General features: G+C 54.3%; 2 protein-coding genes and 1 long non-coding RNA gene across 6 annotated transcripts; 2 read left to right on the top strand and 1 right to left on the bottom strand.

Annotated features, from left to right (window-relative positions):
• Positions 1–273: 273 nt before the first annotated feature.
• Positions 274–7,911, bottom strand: LOC108395808 (uncharacterized). Of its 3 annotated transcripts, XR_005056096.2 has the most exons (6): positions 6,746–6,870; positions 6,329–6,489; positions 4,072–4,213; positions 2,709–2,814; positions 2,304–2,579; positions 274–1,978 (listed from the first exon to the last, which is right to left on the bottom strand). It is a non-coding gene; the product is annotated as an uncharacterized lncRNA (long non-coding RNA). The 3 variants fall into 3 exon arrangements; XR_012122181.1 differs by lacking the exon at positions 6,746–6,870 and adding an exon at positions 7,569–7,911 and having other exon boundaries at positions 274–2,579; XR_001852761.3 differs by having other exon boundaries at positions 274–2,579.
• On the top strand, positions 7,315–14,502 carry NAT16 (N-acetyltransferase 16 (putative)). The gene is given in 11 exon segments (XM_017658367.3): positions 7,315–7,438; positions 7,873–7,912; positions 10,471–10,609; positions 10,701–10,794; positions 10,797–10,864; positions 11,599–11,624; positions 11,626–11,726; positions 11,729–11,811; positions 12,438–12,481; positions 12,483–12,835; positions 12,838–14,502. Coding segments are annotated over 9 exon segments (1,170 nt in total). The 5' UTR covers positions 7,315–7,438; positions 7,873–7,912; positions 10,471–10,474; the 3' UTR covers positions 13,104–14,502.
• Positions 14,503–17,515: 3,013 nt separating this feature from the next.
• VGF (VGF nerve growth factor inducible) lies at positions 17,516–22,562 on the top strand. 2 transcript variants are annotated; one of them, XM_017658256.3, is made up of 4 exons: positions 17,516–17,555; positions 17,891–17,968; positions 19,555–19,774; positions 20,278–22,562. In XM_017658256.3, exon 4 carries the CDS (start codon positions 20,298–20,300, stop codon positions 22,137–22,139), a length of 1,842 nt encoding a protein of 613 aa, XP_017513745.3. In that variant the 5' UTR covers positions 17,516–17,555; positions 17,891–17,968; positions 19,555–19,774; positions 20,278–20,297; the 3' UTR covers positions 22,140–22,562. The 2 variants fall into 2 exon arrangements, with proteins under 2 accessions (XP_017513745.3, XP_036854638.2); XM_036998743.2 differs by lacking the exons at positions 17,516–17,555; positions 17,891–17,968; positions 19,555–19,774 and adding an exon at positions 20,033–20,152.
• Positions 22,563–23,086: the final 524 nt, after the last annotated feature.

Genomic DNA, 23,086 nt, shown 5'->3' with positions numbered 1-23,086 from the left:
CGGGCAGAAGCTTACAGAATGGATGCAACCCAGAACTGCTTGCTCTGGCAAAGCAGGCTGTTTTTCAGCACTGGGCTGTGCTCAGCCTGCCCCCTCCTGCAGGAGGCACCCTGGTTTTCTTTATCATCTGGAGAGAAATTTTAAGACTCAGGTTTAGTTGCCAGTACCTGGACACCCCATGACCTGCCAACCTGCCAGGCTGGTCCACGCAGTCCCCTCCTCTGCCTCCTGGTCACTCTTCCTAAAGATCTACCACGACCCTTCTGTGTTGCTTTAAAACACCGATTTATTCAGACAGCTTGATAACTCGAGCATTAATAATGACAGTATTTGCATTAAATTGTATCACATCAAACATCTTTAAAACCCATCAGTTCATGAGAGTTTTTAAAACAATAATTGATCGCCATCGAAAGATGCTGAGGAACTGACTCATCATTTTGAAAATTAACAAATACAGGGAAAGTATTTAAGCACTTGTTCTGTCTTCTCTTTATAAGCTGTGCTTCAGGGTGATTACAGCAGAGGAGAAGTTTCCTTTTATAGGCATATTCCAGCCAGTAAAATGAACAACCTTGTGCAGCCCCTACAAACTGACTGGATTTAAAGTCTTGAGCATCAATGCCTGATAAGATTCCAACAAGACAACCAGATTTGAGTCTTTAATGGAAAAATGCAACATCACCTACCGAAAAGTGCAACCTGCTAGCAAGAAATTTAATGGGAGTCACATATATAATTGAAACTTTCTACTAGTAACCACTTTCAAAAGGCAAAGAGAAACTGGTGAAATTATATTTAATAATGTTTTCTTTAGTCTAATATGTCTAAAATATTATTTCAATAGGTGATCAACATAAAAATAGTAATGAGACATTTTCCATACTTTCTTTCTGGACTGTCTTTGAAATCTGGTTTGTATTTTACACTTAGGCCATAGTTCAATTTGGATACTAAACATCCATTGGAAATGCTTGATCCATATTTAAAACTTATAAAATTCTCAATGAAGAAGTAGATTCACAACTGAAAAAGTTGTTCTGAATGTACCTAAAAGCTTTCCAATAACTGGATCAATTATCCATTTTAAAATCTAAATTAACTCAAATTAAATGAAATAAAAAGCTCTGATCCTCAGTTGCATCAGCCATATTTCTGGTGCCCACAACCACACATGGCTAATGGCTACCTGTGTATTTTTTTCACACACAACAATAATAGTATTAGTATACACTTAGTATAATGCCTTTCAGGTCCCTGGACACGATTCCAGTGTTGTGTGTGTGTGTGTGTGTGTGTGTGTGTGTGTGTGTGTGTGTGTGTGTGTGTGTGTGTGTGTTTGAGGTGGGGTCTTCTCACACACTCCACACCAAGCAATTCTCAAACAGCAGCAGGGTGTCCGAGAGCTCAATGCGATCCTGATACTATCTGCCCAGAGACAGCACAAAACTCCCCATGTTAAGGGCTCCATCCTACAAGACTGCCCTCCACCCTCTGACTCCAGACACGAGTTGTAAGCCCCAGGCAGTTCCCTGTGCTTCTGAACTATCACAGATTGGAGGCTCCCACAACCTACCCCTTAGGTTCGATTAATTTGCTAAGCTGCTCACAGAACTCGGGGAAACAAAGGATACTGTAAAAGGATACAACTTAACAGGTAGATGAAGGGATACATAGGGTTAGTCCCAAATAAAGGAGCTTCTATCCCTGTGGAGCTCGGGGCCTGGTTCCGTGGCATGTGGACGTGTTCTCCTTCCCCAAGCTTGGAAGCTCTCCCCGACAGAGAAGTTGGATCCAAGAGAGAGATGCTCTTCTCAGAGGTGTTTGTGAGGGCTTCATTGCATAGTCATGATTGAATAAATCATGGACCATTGACTGATTTAACCTCCAGCCCCCACTTTTGGGTGGGGGTCCAAAAGTCTCTCATTAACATGACAAGACATCCATTTCACCTTTAAGACTGCAGTGTTTTCAGGAACTGTGGATGAAGACCAAATGTGGCCGAGAAACACATATTTGGTCATCTGAATGACCAAATACGTGTTTCTTATGACTCTGTATATTGCAGTATCATATCGGACAGGGCAGGTAGATTGAATTGTCAGTCTACAGGATAAACAGAGGCAAGAGGAATATGGTGAAACACTATCATGGAGGTGTAATCAGGAGACTCCAGAGAGCTAGGACATTTACCTGACAAACCATTGTGTTTCTTCAATACGTAAGTTGAAAAGGGAGAGAGATGAAGCAGAAACCTACAGATTTAAGAGAATCCTAAAATGGAGACCAACCATGTCAGTTACCTGTTAGTGCCACCAAGACCCATGAGTCCCATGGTTTCTGAGGGAGGGGCTTAGCTGGAAGATTCTGACAGAGGGTTCTCAGGCTGCAGTCAAACTGTTGACCGGGACTGCAGTATTTCAAGGCTCCAGTGGGTTGAAGGATACACTTTCAAGTTCACCCACGTGGTTGTTGGAAGGCTTTCATTCCTAATGGCTGGACCGTGGTCTCAGTTCTTTGTCAAGTGGGCCTCTCTACAGGACTATCTGAGTTTCTCAAAGAAAGGCAGGTGGCTTTCCCTGGAGCAAGTGAGGAGAGAGAGCAGAAGCAAGAGAGAAATACTTTAGGTGTGTGTATTAGTCAGTTCAGGCTGCCGTAACAAAATACCACAGACTGGAGGGCTTAAACACAGACATTTACTTCCTCACTATTTTGGAAGACAGAAGTCCAGGATCAAAGTGCTGGCAGAGTCAGTTGCTGGTGAGGGCTCTCTCCCTGGCTTGTAGACAACCACCTCCTCACACAGCCTTCCCTCTGTGTGTGCGTGGAGAGACAGAGATCTTTAGTGTCGCTTCCTCTTAAAAGGCATGGGCCTCACCCTTATGACCTCATTTAACTCTAATTATTTTCCTAAAGACCCTATCTCCAAATACAATCACACTGGGAGGTCAGGGCTTCAATATACAGATGGGGGAGGTGGGTACAATTTTGTCCATATCACTGTGATAGGGATATTAAAATGACTTACTGAAATACTGGAGAAATGATAGGATGTCTGAAATTTGTTTCAAAATATTACAGGAGGTGGAAGTAGCTTAGGGTATAAACACTATAGTGGATAATTAATTATTAAGTTGATGATAGGCTAATGTGGCTTCATTATGCCCTTCTCACTGTTTTTGTGTGTGTTTGATATTCTCCCGAATAAAAGGTTTTTTTTTGACAGCCAGATAGACTGAGCTCCTTGAAAGCAGAAGTGGAATAAACCAGGTCCATAGAAAATGACACTAATCCTTGATTAATAAATGAAGGACATTACAGTCAGTGTTGGTTTATGGCTGGAGAGGAACTGGATGATTAGGGGAGAGATGTGAGCTTACAGGGACTGTGAAGCATGCAGTCACACTTGACCTTTAGAAATGCAGTGTGAGGCTGTAGAGTGGGTTGTGTATTGGTTTAGGGTACCAGGATTCTGGTTTTACCTCTATCCAGTTGGGTGATCTTTGATAAATGATCAGTCTAGTCTCAGTTTCCCCAAATGCAGAAGTAGATTCAAGTCATTCATTTATAACATACTTATAAGCACCTACTATGTGCCCAGACTTGAACTAAGTGCCAGAGATATAAAAATAATAGTGCTGTAACCCTGTTCTAAGAGTTCATGGTCAAGTTCAGTGGCTTTCCATCTTTCCATTCCCTGATTCATGAAGTTCCTACAGTCTGATAGTCCTGATGGAAGAATAAATAAACAAGAGATGCTTCTGGTTATGTCTGAATTCCAGTGTGCAAGTGTAATGCACCCCACTGGAGAAGTGATGCTCCAGCTGGCTACATCATAACATCTACCATTAATTGAACTTCTGTGCTATGACATGCATTATCTTATTCAGTTACTGGAAGTTAGGTGCTATGCCCTCTTTACAGAAGAGGAAACTGTGAGTCCCCATGAGTGTGTGGCATCTGTGAGACCTGGCCTTCTGGGATGATATGGACGACTCTCTTCAGTTCTATAATTTGGAGTAAGGCTTTGAGGCATTCACTGGCTCTGTGACTTTGGGCCAATTACTTAACCCGTTGATCTTTGGTCTCCTTCTTGATCTGCAAAATGAACTGGTTGTGAAGGTCGTACAACAGGAAGTGTATGAGGCATCCAGATTCATTCTTGTAAAGTACTTTCACATCTTTTCTTTCACTGCTCCTGTCTAAGCACAGCCTGGAAAGACAAGACTTGACTCACAGATTGGGGAGTTGCCCACAGAGGGGATTCACTAGATCGGGGGAGGCCAGGGGACTCAGCTTTGTCTCACAGCTGGAGAGCCAGAGGGAGAAGAGGAGTCAAAGAGGAGAACACTCACAAACCAAAAATGTGGAAGAGAAAGTCATGGGCACCAGAATCCCATGATGCAGAGGTGTTCAGAAGGCCAGGGAAGAAAATCCAAGGTTGTCCATTGCGGAGGAGGGAAGGGAGAGGAAGAGGGAGATGGGAAGGGCAGCAGAGGGTGGGCCCAACTGAAATGACAGCAGCAGTACCATCTGCTGCCAGTAAGGCATACCTGACCCAGAGAGGAGACAAACAGCAGGCTCACCCCCAGGAAAGGCCCAAAGAGATAAGCCCAACATAAGGGTCAAAGCCAAAACTTAGGACCCCAGGTACAAGACAGTGTTTACAAAATTCAGAAAGACTAAGAATGAAATCTTAACAGCATTAACAGCACAGACATTTGCTTCATGTTTTATAGTTTGCAAAGTACACTTGACTTCTGAGGGGTAGTGGGCAGCAGGGCCTGAGTTTGCAGTCAGAGGATCTAAATGATAGTGTCCTTTGCAAGCTGTGGGATCTAGCCCAAGTTGTGAAACCTCTCCAAATCCACTCACTTCATTTTTAAAGTGACTAAGCAATCCCACCCCTTCTACAGTATTGTAAGGATTAAGCGAAGTGCTTTCTAAGCATTCTGGATGTTTCTGTGGCTCACATGACATGACCCCCAGTGAGACTCAGGCCTGCGAAGCCAGCGCTTTCACCTCTCAACCAGTGGATCATCTTCCTCCCCCACCAGCCTTGACCTCGTAGCCCAGGGTGATAGCCCACCTCCTGGCATCCTCAGAGCACTTAAGGATACTGAAGCTTCTTATTTTCTCTTGCTGGGAGCAGCACCCAGAAGAGTAGTTGTCTTTTAACTTCTTTACTATCACTGCCCTCCATCCACCAAAGGAATTGGGATGGAAGAAGTCTGAGCATGGAACCAGAGGGCTTTTGATTGGCCCAATGAGAAGTGACGGTATTGATTGAACAAGAGGGGATTGGAGCTTTGGGAAACCTTCAATTTTGATTGGCTGAGGGAAAGGGACATGGGTGAATGTTGGACCAATCTAAGAGTTTTTGGGGGCAGAAGGCGAGGGTTCTTATGAAGAGGGAGGGAGGGATTGTATATGATTGCTTCTCCCTTTTGCCACTCATGACTCTCCTCCAACACCTTAAACTTTTCTAGATGCTTTTGTACAATGAGCATATTCCACCTTAACTGGAATTTTGGGAGATACATAGTGTGTTAGTTTCAAAAATCATAAATAGGAAGTTTTATTGAAAGCAAAAAGGTTGAGTGACTTGTCAGTTACTTATTGGCCTATCTGCGCCTGGAATTCAAGAGATGACACTCATCCTGTAGTCCCTGGTGTGGCTGTGTGCACTAGCCCAGGAACATGATCCTCCACCTTATTACATTAGCATAGCCAATGAGATCTGTTTACCAGGTTATAGAGTTATCACCTTGAAACGGGCAAAGATGGAATGAGATAGGTGAAAGATCAACTTTGGTGGAGGGGGAAGCGCGGGAGCTGGGCAGGCCCTGGAGGGAGGACAAAGGGATGGCGCTCCCATTCGCAGCCGACCTTGATGTTCTGAACCATTTTTCAGGTACTAAAGCGCTTTTGTATCCATCATTTTCTCTGTTCCTTACAGAGCAGAACTGCATGTGTATTTAGCTCACTTCGTAGAGGTGTGGGGCTAAGAGCTGGGGGCCGGCCGCCTGTTTATTAGAGTCAGCGGCAGCGCTGCCACCACTCCGTTCCAGGTCCACACTTCATTCTTCCTCCCACCCTTCCTCCCCCAACCCGGGTTAGCACGGGGTGCCAAGACCCACCCCCCAGGGCGTGCGTGTGCTCGGTCGGGTGTACACGGGTGTCCCTGGAGCCTATCTGCGTGCTGCCCTGCGGGAGCCTTCCTGCCCGACGGCAGGTGCTAGGTGGGCGGCCGAGTGTGAGCTGGGCCGGCCGGTGCCCCGGGGGCAGGCTGCTCTGCTCTACGACCCCGGAGTGGTGACCCTCTGACCTGGTACGTCGCTCCTCTCCTTTCCGCCGCTCTGCTTCTGTGTCTGGAAGTCTCTCCTCCCGATCTGCGCGGGTTTCTAATCTCCTCTGTCAGTTTCTCCGACCCGCTTCCCAGGGCCATCGGTTCCGCGTCCTCTTTCCAGCTGCTATGCTCTAACTTGTCTGGAGGAGGGAGGGGATTACATTGAGGGGGTGGCCCCTGGAGCAGGAGAACTGCGGGGCGGTAAGGACACCCGGACCGAGCATACTGACGCGGGACCTGGGGCGATAGCTAAGTCAGCAATCACCCACGCCGCCCAAACTCGAGACACTTCCCCACCCTCAGTCCCACTTCCCCGCTGAGACGCGACTCAGTCTCCTCCGCCGGACCTGAGCCCACCCGACCGCGCCCGCCGCCGGGACCGCAGCGCCCCGGCACCTGCTCTCGCGCCCCGCCAGCCCCCAGCTGGTCCCGAGTCCGCTCTGCATCCGTGCCGGGTTTTCTCTGTGTCGCCGGGGTCTCCGCCCCTCGGAGCGACCGCGGTGGCTGAGCCCGAGCTTCCCGGCGGGAGCCACAGGCCCGCCGGACCCCGACCGCTGGGCGCCCAGCCCGCGCGCCGGACCGAGCCGCAGCGCAGATCCCACTTTCGCTCTCGCACTCCGGATTGGGACCTCTCTCCGGGCCCCGCGAGTCATCCGAGCTTGACCCTCAGGGCTCCGGGGTGACCCCTCTCTCGGCACCTTTCGCTCCGGCTCCGGCGAGGTAGGGGGGCGCCAGGCCTGGAGGGTGGGGGCTGGCTAGCTCCTCCACGGCGGAAGGCCACCGCCCCCCTCTCAGCCTGTGACCTAGAAAATTGACACCCGGACTTTGCCTAGGTGTTCAGAGGCGCCTTCCCCTCATCCCTTCCCTACCCCGTCGCCATTAAGCTTCCATCTGTCTCCAGAGTCAAGTGTCCAGGGGGACCCCTGCCAAACAGACAGCTTCCTTCGGAATCTCCCTCCTTCCTGCTTCCCCCGCCCCACTCGGGGAAAGGGGCTGAGGGAAGAGCGGGACTCCCCTCCAGCACCACCCGCTGCTGCAGGGCCGCAGTCCCCTAGGGCCCCCCACCCAACACGAACACACAGCTCGCAGGTACGTCTTCCTCCTTCCCTGCCTCCGCCCTGCTTCATCCTGTCGCCTTGCCTCTACTCCTCAGGTCTCTCCTATCTTCTAGCCTCTTTTCTGGCTTTTCCTCCCCTTGACCCCTTCCCCCACCGCTCACCGCGGGAAGAAGGGGGTGTGTCACTCCGCTTTCATTTAAGGCCTCTCTGGGGAGGGGGTGCGTGCTAGGACTTTTTTGGCATCTGTTGGGCTCTGAGTCACGAGGTGTCTTGTCTGTCACTCGGGGGTCCGTGCCTTCTCCCTCTCCCCTCTCCTATCCTCTCCCGCCCTGCCCCTCCCTGTCTGCCTTTGTCTCCGCTCTGCCTCCGTTTCCGTCCTCCTCACTCTCTTCTTTGGGCGCTTTGTGTAACTGGACTCTTTGTTTCCGCCTCTCTGCTCTCTGCTCTCTCTCCTCCCTCTCCCAGCTTGGAGAAGCTGTCGACCTCAAGGGCATCCATATTTCAGGTGTGTGGGGTGCAGTGGAGGTGGGGAGGGGACTCCCAGCATGCCCAGCCATGACTCCAACTATCATTCATAGTGATCATTCATATTTATGAGACTAAAAGAATGGATACACGTCTGTGAGGGTGGATGGCAAGGGAAATGCAGCCCCTCTTCCTGGAGCTTGTCCCAGGACATGCCTGAACTACATCTCCCACAGTGCCCTGGAGGCACAGGGCTGCCTCTGCTCTGCCCAGATACCTTATGGATGTTAGGGAAGTTCAAGGAGCCAGGTTGGAGGGCTCTCTTCTTGGGGTGGGAAGGGATCAGAAAGTGGAGCAAGGGTTGTGGGACAAGCCAGCAGCTTTGGCTTGGCCTGGAACCCTGACCTGCTTAGTTTCCAGCACCCACCTCCGCCAAGATTTAAGAGCCTTGGAACTTTTTTGTGACCCCAAAAAGGGAATAGGAATAGAGCAGTGTCTGGAGAGAAAAGGTGGGAGATGAATTGTCAAGCTCTTCCTTCCTCCCTGTGACCCCGGGGACTCCCCCACACCTTACAGCCTTATCTGAGATGTGGAAACACCCTTCAGAAATAGTTTCACCATCTTGAAAGCAAAGGAGGGTAGCTGAAGCCTAAATAACTTGGATTAGTTGGATGTGTTCCAGTCTACAAATTGCTTGCATTCTGCCCCATTTTGGGGCAGTGGGGAATTGCTGGAGTCACTGCTGAACTAACAGCATGAACTTTCCAGGGACCCATGAACAAGCAGTTGGTGAGGTTGCCTGGAGATGCAGATGGGAGTCACAGGCTAACCTGCTCATCTCCCAGGCTCATCCTCAGAGGAGGATGAGCACAAGGAGTCTAGTGCTTGAGTTGGACCCAGGCTTGGTGTTGGCACAGGAATTGCTGAGAGGGGGTGTAAGAGGGGGTTCCTTCTGCAGTCTCATCTCTGGTTCTGAGTCAGCATAGCCCTTAGTTAGCACTTGTATATTTGAATCCTGCCAAGGGCCCAGTAATTCCTACCATTGCTCTTCAGGCTAGGTTTAGAGATCTAGATATATCAAAAAGAGATCTGCCCCACCAATCTGGAAACCAGGAAAACTTAACTTTTAGGCTGGCTCTGCCCAACCTAAGTCACCATAAGCAAGATCTTAACCTCCTTGGGCCTCCGTTTCCAAACTGTAAAAGGAATGGGTTGAACCTGGTGGTCTCCATGGCTCTAGCAGGGGTCTAAGATCTCCTGACCTGAACTTCCCCTGCTCTCTGATGATACTGGCTGTCTTATCTCACCCAGGCTTACCTGGGAGAGCCTTAGGCATTGACATCAGACTGAAAACAAATAGGGAGATGGAGCTCTTGATTTATAGCCTTGCTTGTACAACAAGCATGTATGGAAGCTAAAATCATCCCAAACTACCCTTTTGGTCATGTTGTTTAATAAAAGAAAAAGTCCACCCAAGGCAATATCACACACACCCCGCCAACAAAATAACTGGTATGTTGGTTAATGAGGCTTAATGTGAGTTATGTGAGGGGACATTCATAATTGGCTGAAAGAGAGAAGAGGGGAATTTAATTGATTTATTTGACTGGTCTGGACATGAGGAGTCATCAGGACTTGGGGAGGGGGCTGTCTCTTTAACCCTGTCTCTGGGCAGGAAAAATGGAAGATCCAGGTGCTTAAGGGATGCCAGCCAGAGTGGGCAAGAATTACAGGAAGAAATTAAGAAGGAAGAGAAGAGGAGGGAAAGGGAGGGGAAAGAATAGGACTGAGGGAGAAGGGGAGGGACTCCATCTGTGATGGAGAGGCAAATAGGGAAAGAGGCATGGGTAATATTGGTGAATATTTTGTTTGCTGGAGTCCCAACAGAGACTTTTCCAAAATGATCACCTAACCCTGGAGTGGAGCCAAGTGTCCCTCTGAAGAAGGAGGGAACAGATTCCAACTGGAGGAAGGAAAGGGCAGTTTTAGTTGGCCTGGGAAGAATGGCCTGACATTTTGTAATGGATCTGTCCATCTGTCCACTCCTTTAGTTTATGTTTGAAATATGTGTGCATATTGAGGGGACTGAAGGCAGTACTGGGTAGAGGATATCTGGGGCCTACATCTCCCTCCCTTCGCGCTGGGATTATAAGTGGCAGGAAAGGGGTGGGGGAGTGGAACCCTCTGCTTTTTCCTGGGGACCGCTCTAGTAGGGGGAAGGGAGATGGGAGTTTCTTGTGTTGTTCTTGCAGAGGTCTTGGAGAGGTGGTGGGACCCTTGTGGATGTTCCCACATTTTTTACTCTCCTTCAAGGGTCTTCTCTCCTTTGAGTCCCTGAGGGTGACTGGGGTGGAGGGAATCTAGGGCTAGGCTCTGGGGAGCTATAGGCATTCATTTGTGGCTGTTGAGGAGCATCCAGGCAGGGTGGGGCAGAGTAGGGTCAGAATCTTTGGGAGCTGGAGGCCCACTATTCCCAGGGTCTGTTTGGAGAACAGAAAAGAGGTGTTTGTGTAGGAAGGGCTGTGGGGACTGTGTGTGTAGTTGGTCAGATGTGAAATGGGACTCTGATCCTGATGCTGGGTTCTCTCTCTTCTGCAGGGTAATGAAGCTGGAAGCCAGAAATGGCATAGCCACCTCAGAGGTCCCTAAGCCTGAAAAAGAGGCAGAGTTACAGAGCCACTTTCAGACACAGGAGCCCGGGGCCACGTCCAGCTCCAGCTCAGGGCTTGATGCTGAAGTCAAGCCCCTGCAGGAGGAGTCAGGGTCTGAGGCCAAGGCCCCAAGTCCTTGAAGATCAAGCTCAGGTTCAGATCAAGGCCTGAGCCCAGGCTGGGCCATTGCACTAAGTGGCGGCTTCAGAAAGGGAGTTTAAGAAGGTGATGGCCATCTCGGGGGGCACCTACGGTGGCCTTGACTACCTTCCCAGCGCTACCACAGCTGGCTCCCGGATCCCGACCGCAGCACGTTGCTGGCCAAGCGCAACGGAGGAATGGTGAGAGCCAGAGGGCGGTGCCCAGCTGAAAAGGGGTGAAGCCACGCTTGGGTGCTTGGATCTTACGGGGGAGAGGAAGCAAACCTCTCCTCCAGCTCTGATCTGAGGAACAGAAGTCGGCTTTGGGGCCAAAGGGTAGGGTGTGCGGATCCAGGGCCTAGACAATGAGCGTGGGGTGGGGTACATGTAGAACTAGGAGCACCGGAGGAACCGAGGGGAGGGGTCGGAGAGACCTTAGGTGTTTGAGGATTCGTTAGAGGAATTTTTGGAGGCAGGAGCGTAAAAAAGAGGGGAGCAGGCAAGAGGGAGGGGATAGGACGGGGTGAGAACAACTGGAGTGGGTCCAGATCTCCTGTGTAGACTGAACTCTGACATAAGAGGATCTGTTTGCGGCGGTCAGGACCCGCTTCAAGTTGGGCCTGGAGTCCGCAAGCTCTAGGGGTGGGACCAATGAGAGGGGGCGTGGCAAGAGGTCCGGGACCGGGTGGGAGGGGAGCTGAAGCATCTCCAGAGGCTGAAGATATCCTGGCGAATGACCCTTATGCCGGCTCTGGAATCCGAGACGAAGTGCTGAGGAGAGCTCCCTGGGCAGGCCCGGGACTGGCCTGGCACCAGGGGTGCTGAGGAGAGAGTGCTCAGCGTGTGGGAAGAGGTTAGCTTTTGGTGCTGAGAACCCTGGCCGGGCGGAGGTGGGGAGCGAGGGGGTGGGGGAGCCCGACCGCCTGGGCCCGCAGATGGCACTGGAGTCGGTGCACGTGATTAACGGCGCTGGTGGAGGGGCTGCGCTTGACGCCCTGGGAGAGCGGCATGGGCGTGGCCCGGCTGCTCGGGCGCTTCTGCTGGCAGCTGGTCAAGAGAGAGCACCGGGGGTCAGGGTGGCACCGCTCATCCGGGACGACTAGCTGGGACCCCGGGAGCTGAAGAAATACCGTCTACTCACTGAGCAGGTGAGAAGGACAAGGGAGCTCGCACGGCCCGGCCTCTCCCCGGGGGGTCTCCCAGCGTGCTCCCCGACGCACAGCCAGTCACAGCCTTGCTTTCTCTGCCGGCTCTGCCGAGTGGGGCAGCTCCTGAGCCCTATCCCAGGCCTCCCAGCCCCTACCCAGGAAACTTTTGCCGTGGGAAGTCAAACAGCCCCCGACTCCCAGCTGTCACACCCTCAGTCCTCATTCCAGTAGGCTGAAGAGCCCAGGTGTCTGGACTTCTGTGACCCTGCCGCCCTTCAGGGATCCAAACATCCTAATCTGAGCCTTTGTCCTTTCCTCTACCTCCCCCATCCTACCGACTGTCTACTTTCCCTGGTTTCCACGCCCCACAGAGACCCAGGGGCCTACAGCCCCAGTTTCCTGGCTACTCCACACTGATCTCCGCTTTGGAGATCCAGGTACCTATTTGGAGGCCTTGCCCCTGGTTCCTCCATGCTACCTCAGGTACCCAGGCTTTCAGACACTCTGGTACAGGCAGTCCTCAGGAGGGAGCCCCTGGGTGTGAATGTGGGAGTGAAGATGAAGAGAGGCGCCGGGCTCACTAGCCCTCCCGCCGCCCGTCCCGCGCACACTCGTGCCCCACACAGGGCATCTTTTTGACCCGTTTCTACAGTGGGTGCAGGGCCGTGGGCCTCAGGCATCTTCTCCCCGCTGCCCACAGAGGCTATGTAGGAAGCAGGAGGCGACGTGGCTCCTCCTGTCGCCCTATGTGCAGCGCGACGTGCTCCGGGCGGAACCATTAACTAGGACTGGCAGCCCTACCCGCCGAGCGAGAGCAACCTGCGCCTGCTGGCGGCCAAGGACCTGGAGTGGTGCGTGGACAGCCACGCGTGCCCGCGCGTGCTCACGCTGTGCACGTGCCCCTTCCCCATCCCGCACTGCCGCGACGGCACGTGGAGCTACTTCAACGTCGATGCCTATGCCTTCTGCAGCGACGGCGCGCAGGTGCAGAGCCAGCTTCTGTGGCACCGGCAGCGCCAGGCCCCATGCTTGCCGGCCTCAGTGTCATGTGCCAGCTCTTCCTAGAGCCCCGGTTGTGGTCACAGCTGGCAGACTTCTGCCAGGGTGGCTTGAGGCTCCAACAGGCCAAGGGTTATACTGAATGGTATCGCTGGAGGCGGACTTCCGAAGCCTCTCTTCCCGCAGAGAAAAGAAGCACTTCAGACGCGCCCTCTTCTGCAGATCCCCAGAAATCCCCCCTCCCACTATTTGCAGGCTCCGCCCCTCCCCTTTCCCTGGGGAAAGGGTCCTGACGCCTACCCTTACCCAGTGCTCGTGCCTCCCTCCCATTTTCCTCTTACCGCTCTGCCACCTGTCCTCCACCGCCACCAAACGCTGTTAGCTGGGTCCTGATCTGATGAACCTCTGCGGGAGCCCCTTGCTCAGATATTGTCCATTTTTTCCCCTTCTGACCAAAGAATGGGTTCTTTCACAGTCTTCAGAGCCTTTCTCTGTCTGTCACCCTGGCCTGGCAGTGAACTCTGCTCTTTTGGCTTCTCCTTCTGCCTCCTGGTGGGTGGAAACAGAGGTGGGTGCAGTGCCCCTCACCTGGCCGGAGCATAGCTGCCCAGTACGTATGACTTTCCTTCCTCCCGCTCTTTCTTAAGCCCCCCCAACTGTCCCGCGCTCCCATCTTCGCCACACTCTCAGCCTCCTATGCCTCTGAGTCAGCGTTCTCACCCTCCTTCTCTCTGTGCCCCATCCTGATACTCCTGGATTTTCCAATACTTAGCTACCTCTTCATTACCCATTTGTCAGCCCCACCATCCTCTTTTCCGTGACCTCTTCATCACCTGCTCTGTGTGTTGTACGGAAGAAACCCTGTAAATGAATCGATTTATAATGCCCCCCTCCCAGTTTGTTCCCTATTGAGTGCTCTGATGATGCACCTTTCTGAGCCTGCCCCCACCCCCAGTGGGGTTTCCTCTAATTTTTTACCACGTTGATATTTTGCATGCCCCTGCATAAGCTCCTAACCAGCAGCTTGAACCAGGCCATGAATAGAGGGGTTTGAGGCTGGAGAATTTACTGTAGTGAAGGTCCCTTAGCCCAGTGTGGGGCTGTCTCCTAGTTCTAACCAAGCTGTCTTCTAATGAGACTGGAACCCCCATTTCCAGATATTTCTGGGAAACCCCCCTTTCCTCTGGTTCCATTATGCTTTCTGGACTTGGACAGTCTTCTGTGTAAATGCAAATAAGTAACAGCTGCAATTGCACAGCGCTTTCTCTTAACACCAGATCCTCACATCTACCACAGGTGGGAGGAAGCAGGCTCAGAAAGATCAAAGTGACTTCCAAGTCATTTACATAGCTGGGAGCCTGGCAGATACTAGAACTGAAGTATCCCAAGCCCAAAGCATGCCTCAGAACCTCACTCTGTGTGACGGTGGTAGCTTGAACTTTTTGTTGGACAATGGACAGTTGTTACGGATTTGTTGGCAGCAAGCACAAGGTTCGCTGGGATGGCATCAAAGATGTGGGCAGAGGAGGATGCCAAGATGTGGAAGAAAGTGGGCAAAGAGGACTGCTGCTGCTTCATCACTTTCCCCAGTTCTGGGTTTCTGCTGCGCTGCTCTTCCTTGCTTGGCTGCCTCCTGCGGCCACCCTCCCTGTCACTTCCACCATGGCTGTATTGCAATAAAACGGACCCTTAGCACACCCTCTGTGTCTGTTTCACTTCTCAGTGGGGGAGGGATGAGGCGCATTATCCCAGCTGCCTGTATTAGAAAGGATCTCTAAGCCCTGTGGCAATGGGGCTGATGGCTTCCTGGAGCTGGGGAGGTTGCTGACCGTTGCGTGCCCCCTCCTCACTCCCACCCCAACCTAGCGGCGGAAAGAAGCGATCGCTCAGAATGGAGGCGATCAGCAGCGGGGAGCCCTGACTAGCCCTGGCCTTCGCTTTTCCCTGGACCTGGGAGTCCGCTGCTATTCTGTGGGTTATTCTCCCAAGTTCTCCTTGACATTCAGGACCAGTCTCCCTCAGCCCTACGATCCAGGCGTCTAACTCCCAGTTTTCTACGCTCTCGTGGGCAGCGCGCTCGCTTTTCCCACTCCAGAGTGGGCGCCCCGCGGAGTGGGGAGGAGGTGGAGGGAGTCTGGGCACCGCCCCCGGGAGCTGAGCTCTGAAGCGTCGAGGACTGCGATCCCGAAAAATAACACGCGGGGGCGCCAGGACGCGTGCGGACGCGGGCGAGGCAGCGCAAGGTGGTTTCCGTCCGTGTGAGTGTGCCCATGGGCGTCTTTGTGTGTCTGCGTTCGTACATGTGTGTACGAGTCAGGGGGCGTCTGGGTGGGATGTATTTGGGACAATGTGCCTGGTGTACCCCAGAAATTGGTACTCCAAGTAGTTTTTTGATGAGGACGATGCTTGATATGTTACTATGTACGTGTGGATGGGAAAGCAGGCGACTGTGTATCCTCCCGTGTGCAAGGCATAGCCTGTGAGTCCCTGAAATCGCATCTTGGATGTTTGAAGACACATTTCTTCAGGGTTTTTACTACCTCTCCTCATCCGGTGTGAAAGGAATGAGGGCTCTCAACGGGAATCTCCATTACTCTGGACACATCTTCAGCATGTGTCTGGGTGACCCTGCTAGGCTAGGTGTGATATTTTGTTTGTGTGAGTGGGTGTGTCTCAGGATATCAGTGGAACTGAATAATAGTGTGTGTTTGTATGTGAAAGGTGGATGTTGGAGGAGGCTGGGTCAGGATCATGGAAGTACACAATTTTCTTTCTCTTGTTGGTCTTGTGGATACCACCTTCATAGTGCGTGCGTGTGTTTTCCTTTCTCAGTCTCTCCAGAAGCTGTCTCTCTTGTGTCTCTCCTTATCTCTGTCTCCCTTTCTTGGTGACTCATCTATGCGGTTTTGCCCTCCCAATCGGCTTGATGGGTCTCCCCTCCCCCACTCAGAAGTGGGTGGGGGTAGGAAGGAATGGGACCCCAGGGAGTGAAACAGGGTGAGCACCTCCTTCCTATTACTTATCACTCCCAGACCCACCAGTGGCCCCCAGCCGTCTTCCTGTTCCCGTCCCAGGGCTCCACACCCTACAGAACTGGGATGGACAGGGGTTAGGACAATGAATCGTTCTATTTGAGCTCTTCTCAGGGGGATCTTCAGCACCTTCTTTCAGTTCAAAGTGGAGACCCCTGCCCCTCTCCTAAAGCACCCCTCTCCCTGCCCGTTCCTGCCCCCTTGCTGACGCAATGGAAGGCTGCAGAGGTGAGTCACTGGCTGGGGGGAGGAGGGGGACCATGAGCTGCAGGGGCCTTAAGCCCCTGCCCTCTTCTCTCCCAAACCTTTTCAGGAAAAAGACCCAGTGCTCTGACCCCCTCCCCTGTTGTAAAAATCTGCAGCTTGTATCCCTACTCAGCGGACCCCATCTTCTCCTGTTACTCTCTTGGAGAGATGAGAGATTCAGAAACAAAGACAAAGAGAGATGAATTTATAAAAACAACTCAAAGCAAACACCAAGCATCCCCTCCAGGTGCCCGTCTCAGCTTTGCTTTTTCCAGCTCTGTCTCCATCCCCTTTTTTTTCTTGCCATTGCCCTCCTTCTCCCAATCCCAGGAACCCATCCATCCCCAGTCCAGCTCTTTTACACAAGCCCTAGAGGTAGCAGGGTCTGAAGGGCACAGCATGTCTTTAAGAGGTGGGGTGTATGTGAATGAGCAGACCCAGGTAGGATCTGGGATGGAGAGAGGCGGGAACAGACTCAGAGATTTAGAGTCTATGCAGACAGGAGCCGGACTGTGGAATCACCAAGCCTATTGCCTTCTGTGCCCTGGGCTTCCATATCACTGCTCCCTCTCCACTCCATGATGACAGACTCTTGGGAATGCTGATTTCTGAGAAGCTCCCTTGGTCTTCTGGGCTGAGTAGAGGGAAGAAGGGGTGGGGAGTTGGGAAAGAATGGAGGTATGGGGACATACTCTGAACAAGGGGCAAAGACCTAAACTGGGGGGCTGCAGATGAGAGGCTTGGATAAGAGGCTTTACTGCACAGAAACCTAGAGATGAAGGTGAACGGAGGAGGGGCAGGCAAGATCAAAGGTACAGGAAAGTCCACATAACCTCTAACATATAGCAAGAGGCATAGAAGGGCACATAGAAATGCACAAAGACACACATGTACACACACATGCACACACACACCTTGTTGACACACCAAGCCAAGCACACTTTTCAGACACCAGCAGATTCCCAGACTGAATGCACCTGAAGATGCCCAACCATACAGATATATGTGCACTCAGAAGGATCAGAACCCACACGCACTCATACTTACACACAGACACCTGGAAAAAGCAAAACCACAGCCACACAGATAGGAAGAGAAGATTACATATTTAAACTGGAATAATGTCATGCCTATCCACTTTCTGTCTGATTAAATATACAATTGGGCCCCCTAATTCCCTTTCTTTTTCTTTCCCCCTTATATTTCATTAATATAACACACCTAAACCCACATGCACACATAGGTGCCCACGGGAACAGTTTCTCTAGCTGCCTATCTCCCCTCATCTCATACTTAGTCTCTGAGCCCCATGAGCCTCTCTGTCTGCCCCCTGGGCTCCCTCCCTCCTCCTTCCTTCTCTCTCTCTCTCTCTCTCTCTCTCTCTCTCTCTCTCTCTCTCTCTCTCGGATGGCTTCCCCTCCGCCCTCCAGCTGCCTGAGCCATCTCTGATTCATCCTCCTCAGGAAGGTAACGTGACCCCCTCCCCATCCCACTGCTTCCAGTGGGCTGGGAAGCTAGAGGGGAGATGGGAGGAGGAATGAGGGGTGCCCACAAGGGTAGGGGAAGGCCCTGGAGAGTTGTGTATGTGTGTGGTCGGGGGGAGAGGCACAGCCTGGCGGTCTGGTGCTCCTCCTCTCCCTCCTTTCCTTGGAGTCTCCACAGCCACCGTGGGTCTCAGTTGTTTTTTCTCCTTTAGCCCGCTCCTCTACCTGCTCCAGATTTCACCCTTCCTCCCTTCCACCCTCTCCTGCCCCCATCTCTTCTCTTTCCTCTCTCTCTACTCCCCACCTCTTTCCCTGCAGAGCTGACGGGCTTTCTTCTGGGAAAGTCGAACCACTGATGGAACCGAGAAGCCACTGCTGGCTATAGAGGGAAAGCACGTGAGTGTGTGTGTGTGTGTGTGTGTGAGAGAGAGAGAGGGAGTGTGAAAGAGAGACAGATAGAGGAGGGTCAGTGCTAGGAAGAGATGAGGAGGGGGTTGAGGACTGGCTCGCAAAGAGTCTCTCAGCCCCTGACAGGCGGCCCTGATCCATATTTCCAGGGTCTTAGGGCATGAGTGCCCTACGTGTGCCCATAGGCACCCCTGTGTCCGCAGTTCTTGTGTGTCTGGTGTGTGTCATTGTCACTCCCCCCTTTCCCTGCCTACGCCCCCGCACAGCTCTCTGCCTGCACCGCAGCCCCTCCAGCCTCTCTCCCTCCCCTTCATTCCTGCAGTGGCTGCTCCCCTTGCTTCCCTCCCTTCTTCCCCACCCCCTCCCCATTTCCGTCCTCCCCCCACCCCGCCCACGGCTAGTCTCCCTTCACTGGACCCGGCTAGTTGATGGATTCTCTTTGCGCAATCTGTGCGTCATCGCCCCCCATCCCCCGGAACCTTCAGCTGTCCAAGCCCCCAGCCCCAACCTCTCTGGCAGGAGATACAGACGAGGAGTCTGGTGGCAGAGAGGGGAGATCTCTGACGTTGCATGCCTCCCCCTCCCCGTATCGCCTCCAAACCTTCCCTTTAAGCAGTGGAGAGAGCTGGAGTTGAGTCACCCCCCCCCCACCTGCTCAACCCCCTCCCCACCTGGTCTGCTCTCGCCCTCCAAATGTCCTTTGGCGGTGGAGCAGCAGGAGGGAAAAAAGGAGGAGGAAGGTGGGGAGAGGTGGGCTGAAAAGGGGCAAAGCGGGGCCATACGCTATAGTCAGCTGGACAGAAGGACAGACACACCTTTTTCTCCAGACACGCACCGACAGTGAACAGACACGACACAGGCATATACATCCTCAATCTTTCCCCTTTCTTCCGACTCGAACCCTTTCCGACAGAATTACCCAACCGCACGTTCTACCCATCTACCCCCGCCCAGGGCCGGCACCCCGCACCGCAGATCCGCGGACAGCGCCCTAAGGCGCGCAGATGCGTTCCTTGGCTCTCGGGTTCACTCTGTCCTTGGGCGTGTTCCCCATGGACCGTGCAGTCCCGGGATGAGGAGCCCGGCTCCCTCCTGGGCTTTGGAATCTTTATCCTCCACCTCCCCAGTATGACTCTCCTACTGGTGCCCAGTCAGACGCAGGGGTGCCCCATCCTATTTCATTCAGCAACACTGGCTCCGCCGCTGCAAGTTGCTCTGTAACCCACCCTCGGGCGGTGCAGCGTCTCTGCATCCACCCTTCCATTCATTCTCCCATTCATTCATTCATTCATCCTTTTCTCCTCGTCTCTCCTTCATTCATTCATAGCCCCCCTGCCCCGCCCGCGTCGGCATTTCATTCATTCATTCATTCATTCATTTCCCCGGCGCTCGACTAGCTCACGCCCCTCCAGCGAAGGACCCTAGCGCGCAGGCGCGGGCCGGGAGAGGACCTCATCCTCCAATCACTGGGAGTCCCCCCAGCTCGAGGCGCCCGCCCGCTTCCCCATGAATGAACATTGACGTCAATGGGGCGGAACGAACCCACGTGACCCCGCGCGGTTCCCTTTATAAAGCGGTGGCGGCGCGGGCGCTGTCCAGCGTGCTGAAGCCGGAGTGAGCGAACCGCCTGAAACTGCGCCGACCCAGCGGAGCCTAGCCTACTGGACGCCAGACCTCGACCGTCGCTCGTATCCCAGCCACCGCTCGGAGCCGAGGCTAGACGCGTCCCGATCTTCCCCTGTCCCCACCCCGTCCCGACCCTCCTTTCTACCTCCCGCATCGTGACACCAGCTGGTAAATACTTTGCTGTCCGTCCCTCAAACCCTCGGCAGCCGTGGGCGTCAGGGAGGGTTCCCTCTCCTTCCGGATAGGGGTGTTGAAAACACAGCGGGGAGCCCCCGGTAAGGGTCCTTCGCAAATGCGGGAGTTGCTTTTCTCTTGCTGCTGAAGTCGCCCACGCACCATCCGGGGAGTCCTGTCGGAAGGGAGCAGAGATTTCGCCCCCCCATCCCCCATCATTGCTGCTTAGTACGTGGGCGCTGACAGTGAGATGGCTCGGGGAGGGGGGCGAGGGGGCACTGGGGGAGCGGGTTGCAGGCGTTTTCCCATTTACACGACTCCAGAGATCGGCACACCATCTTCCTCTTGTGCTCCTAAACGTCCCTCTTTTGGGTAAGGTTAGAGGAATAAGGGAAGCCCGGATATCTTGATTAAAGGTGCGGGAAGGGAATATAGAATCAGAGGGCAGAAAATTCTTATAGAGATCCTTTTTCTTTGGTCCCTTTTATTTTTCACAGTCTCTGGCAGTGCTTTGGTCATGAAATCGCTCTGGCTGCCGACTTCCGCCCTCTTCTGCTTCCTTCTACTGATTAAGGGGTTGGGAGCAGCGCCCCCGGGGTATTCTGAGGCGCAGCTACCTCCCCTCAGCTCTGAGCATAAAGAGACGGTTGCTGGGGACGCAGCGCCCGGACCAAAAGATGTTAGCACCTCAGAGGTCCGAGCCGCTCGAAATTCAGAGCCGCAGGTCGAGGGAGAGCTTTTCCAGGGTGTGGATCCCCGGGCGCTGGCCGCGGTGCTGCTCCAGGCACTCGACAGCCAGGGCTCGTCCCCGGCGCCCGGCGGTTCCCAGCAGGGGCCAGAGGAAGGAGCAGCTGAAGATTTGACCGAGGCCGTGCGCAGCCAGACCCACAGCCTTCCGGCGCCAGAGACCCAGAAGCCCGCGGCGCCACCGCGCCCTCAGACTCAGGAGAATGGTGCTGAGACGGGAGACCCCTCCGAGGAGCTCGAGGAGCTGGCTTCCCTGCTCCAGGAACTGAGAGATTTCAGTCCCAGCAGCGCCAAGCGCCAGCAAGAGACGGCGGCAGCAGAGACGGAAACTCGCACGCACACGCTGACCCGAGTCAACCTGGAGAACCCCGGGCCGGAGCGCGTGTGGCGCGCTTCGTGGGGCGAATTCCAGGCGCGCGTCCCAGAGCGCTCGCCCCTATCGCCCCCGGCTCCCCCGCAATTCCAGGCGCGTATGCCCGAGAGCGGGCCCCTTCCCGAAGCCCACAATTTCGGGGAAGGAGTGTCCTCCTCTAAAACACACCCAGGTGAGGCACTGGCACCCCTGTCCAAGGCGTACCACAACCTGGGCGCCCCCTTCCCCAAGGCTCGCCGGCCAGAAAGCTCGCTCCTGGGAGGCTCAGAGGCAGGAGAGCGCCTTCTACAGCAGGGGCTGGCGCAGGTAGAGGCCGGGCGGCGGCAGGCGGAGGCCACGAGGCAGGCCGCGGCGCAGGAGGAGCGGCTGGCGGACCTCGCCTCCGACCTGCTGCTCCAGTATCTGCTGCAGGGCGGGGCCCGGCAGCGCGGCCTAGGGGGTCGGGGGCTGCAGGCGGCTGCGGAGCGCGAAAGCCAGAGGGGGGAGGAGGAGGAGGCGGAGCAGGAGAGACGCGGCGGGGCGGAGAGGGTGGGGGAAGAGGAGGAGGCGGAGGCAGAGGCGGCGGAGGCGGAGAGGGCGCGGCAGAACGCGCTGCTGTTCGCGGAGGAGGAGGACGGAGAAGCCGGAGCCGAGGACAAACGCTCCCAGGAGGAGACGCCCGGCCACCGGCAGAAAGAGGCTGAGGGCGCCGAGGAGGGCGGGGAGGACGACGACGACGAAGAGATGGACCCGCAGACGATCGACAGTCTCATTGAGCTGTCCACCAAACTCCACCTGCCAGCGGACGACGTGGTCAGCATCATCGAGGAGGTGGAGGAGAAGCGGAAGCGGAAGAACGCCCCTCCCGAGCCCGCGCAGCACCCACGGGCCGCCCCCGCCCATGTGCGCTCCCCGCAGCCCCCGCCCCCCGACCCTGTTCCCGCTGGAGATGAGCTGCCCGACTGGAACGTGGTGCTCCCGCCCTGGGATCGGGAGGAGGACGAGGTGTTTCCCCCAGGGCCCCACCACCATTTTCCCAACTACATCCGGCAGCGGACACTGCAGCCACCCGCTGGCTCGCGCCGCCGCCACTACCACCACGCCCTGCCACCCTTTCGTCACTATCCCGGCCGGGCGGCCCAGGCGCGGCGCGCGCAGGAGGCAGCGGAGGCGGAGGAGCGCCGGCTGGAGGAGCGCCGGCTGCAGGAGCAGGAGGAGCTGGAGAACTACGTCGAGCACGTGCTGCTCCGGCGCCCGTGACCCGCCCTGGCCCCGCCCCCGCAGCTGCCACCACCCCCTCCGTGTCACATCCCCCCCAACTCGGTGTTTGCATGCCCCCCGTCCCCGCCCCTACTCCGCCCGCGGGCTGTGTCGGAACCTGTTGGACCTCTCACGGGATCCGAAGCCCGAATTCCCCAGGCTCACTCACGGATGTCCCGGGGCCAACGGGCGGGTGGTGTGTACGAGTACCCCCGCGGGGTCCTGTCCCCGTCCGAAACCGGAAAAAGCCGTCCCAGTTAATCGTGTGAAGTGTGTCTTTCCCGCCCTTTGGGCCTCCCATGAGCCTCTCCACCCTCTCCCGAGATGGCTGTGAATTCACCCCTACTTTCCTTTCCCTGTTGTAAATACCCCTCACGGAGGAAATAGTTTTGCTAAGAAATAAAAGTGACTATTTTATTAGGACTTTGTTCTCCGTTATTCACTCGTCCCCTTGGGCCTGCCTGGTCCTTCCCAAGGGGCGGTGAAGTCAGTGCCAACTAGGACATCCATCTCTCCCGGCTCAAAAGCGGGACTTGAGTGGTAGAACCACTTTAAACGGTATGTTGGGAGAATATGGCCTACATTCTAAATTCCACCTCCAGCTTGAGGGTGGTGGTGGTCAAAGTCATTGGTTCCCAAGGGCCTGGCAGAGCGATGTAGTGAATGAGGTGCCCCAACTCTGAGCCACTGAGAAGACTCTTCTTTCCATGATCCTTGGGCAGTGCTGATGGCTCCCAGGTCTCTGCCCCACCTCCCTCAACTGCTGAGGAGTGGAACCATGTCCCTAGGAGTTGTTCCTCCTTGACTGAAGGCAGCTCAGGTTGCTGAAGGCACTATGGTGGGAGAGGCATTGAGCTTGCAAACCTGTTTGGGATAGGGGTACTATTTAAAATACAGGACACCCAGTTATGTTTTCATTTCTGATAAACAATAGGTGCATTCACATA

The sequence above is a fragment of the Manis javanica genome, chromosome 10 (genome assembly GCF_040802235.1).
Source record: "Manis javanica isolate MJ-LG chromosome 10, MJ_LKY, whole genome shotgun sequence".
Classification (NCBI taxonomy): domain Eukaryota; kingdom Metazoa; phylum Chordata; class Mammalia; order Pholidota; family Manidae; genus Manis; species Manis javanica.
Note: the sequence above shows the minus strand (reverse complement) of the source record. Positions and strands in the feature narration are given on the sequence as shown.

Coding starts and splice junctions, on each gene's coding strand:
- VGF (XM_017658256.3), top strand. CDS start 20,298: ATGAAATCGCTCTGGCTGCCGACTTCCGCCCTCTTCTGCTTCCTTCTA.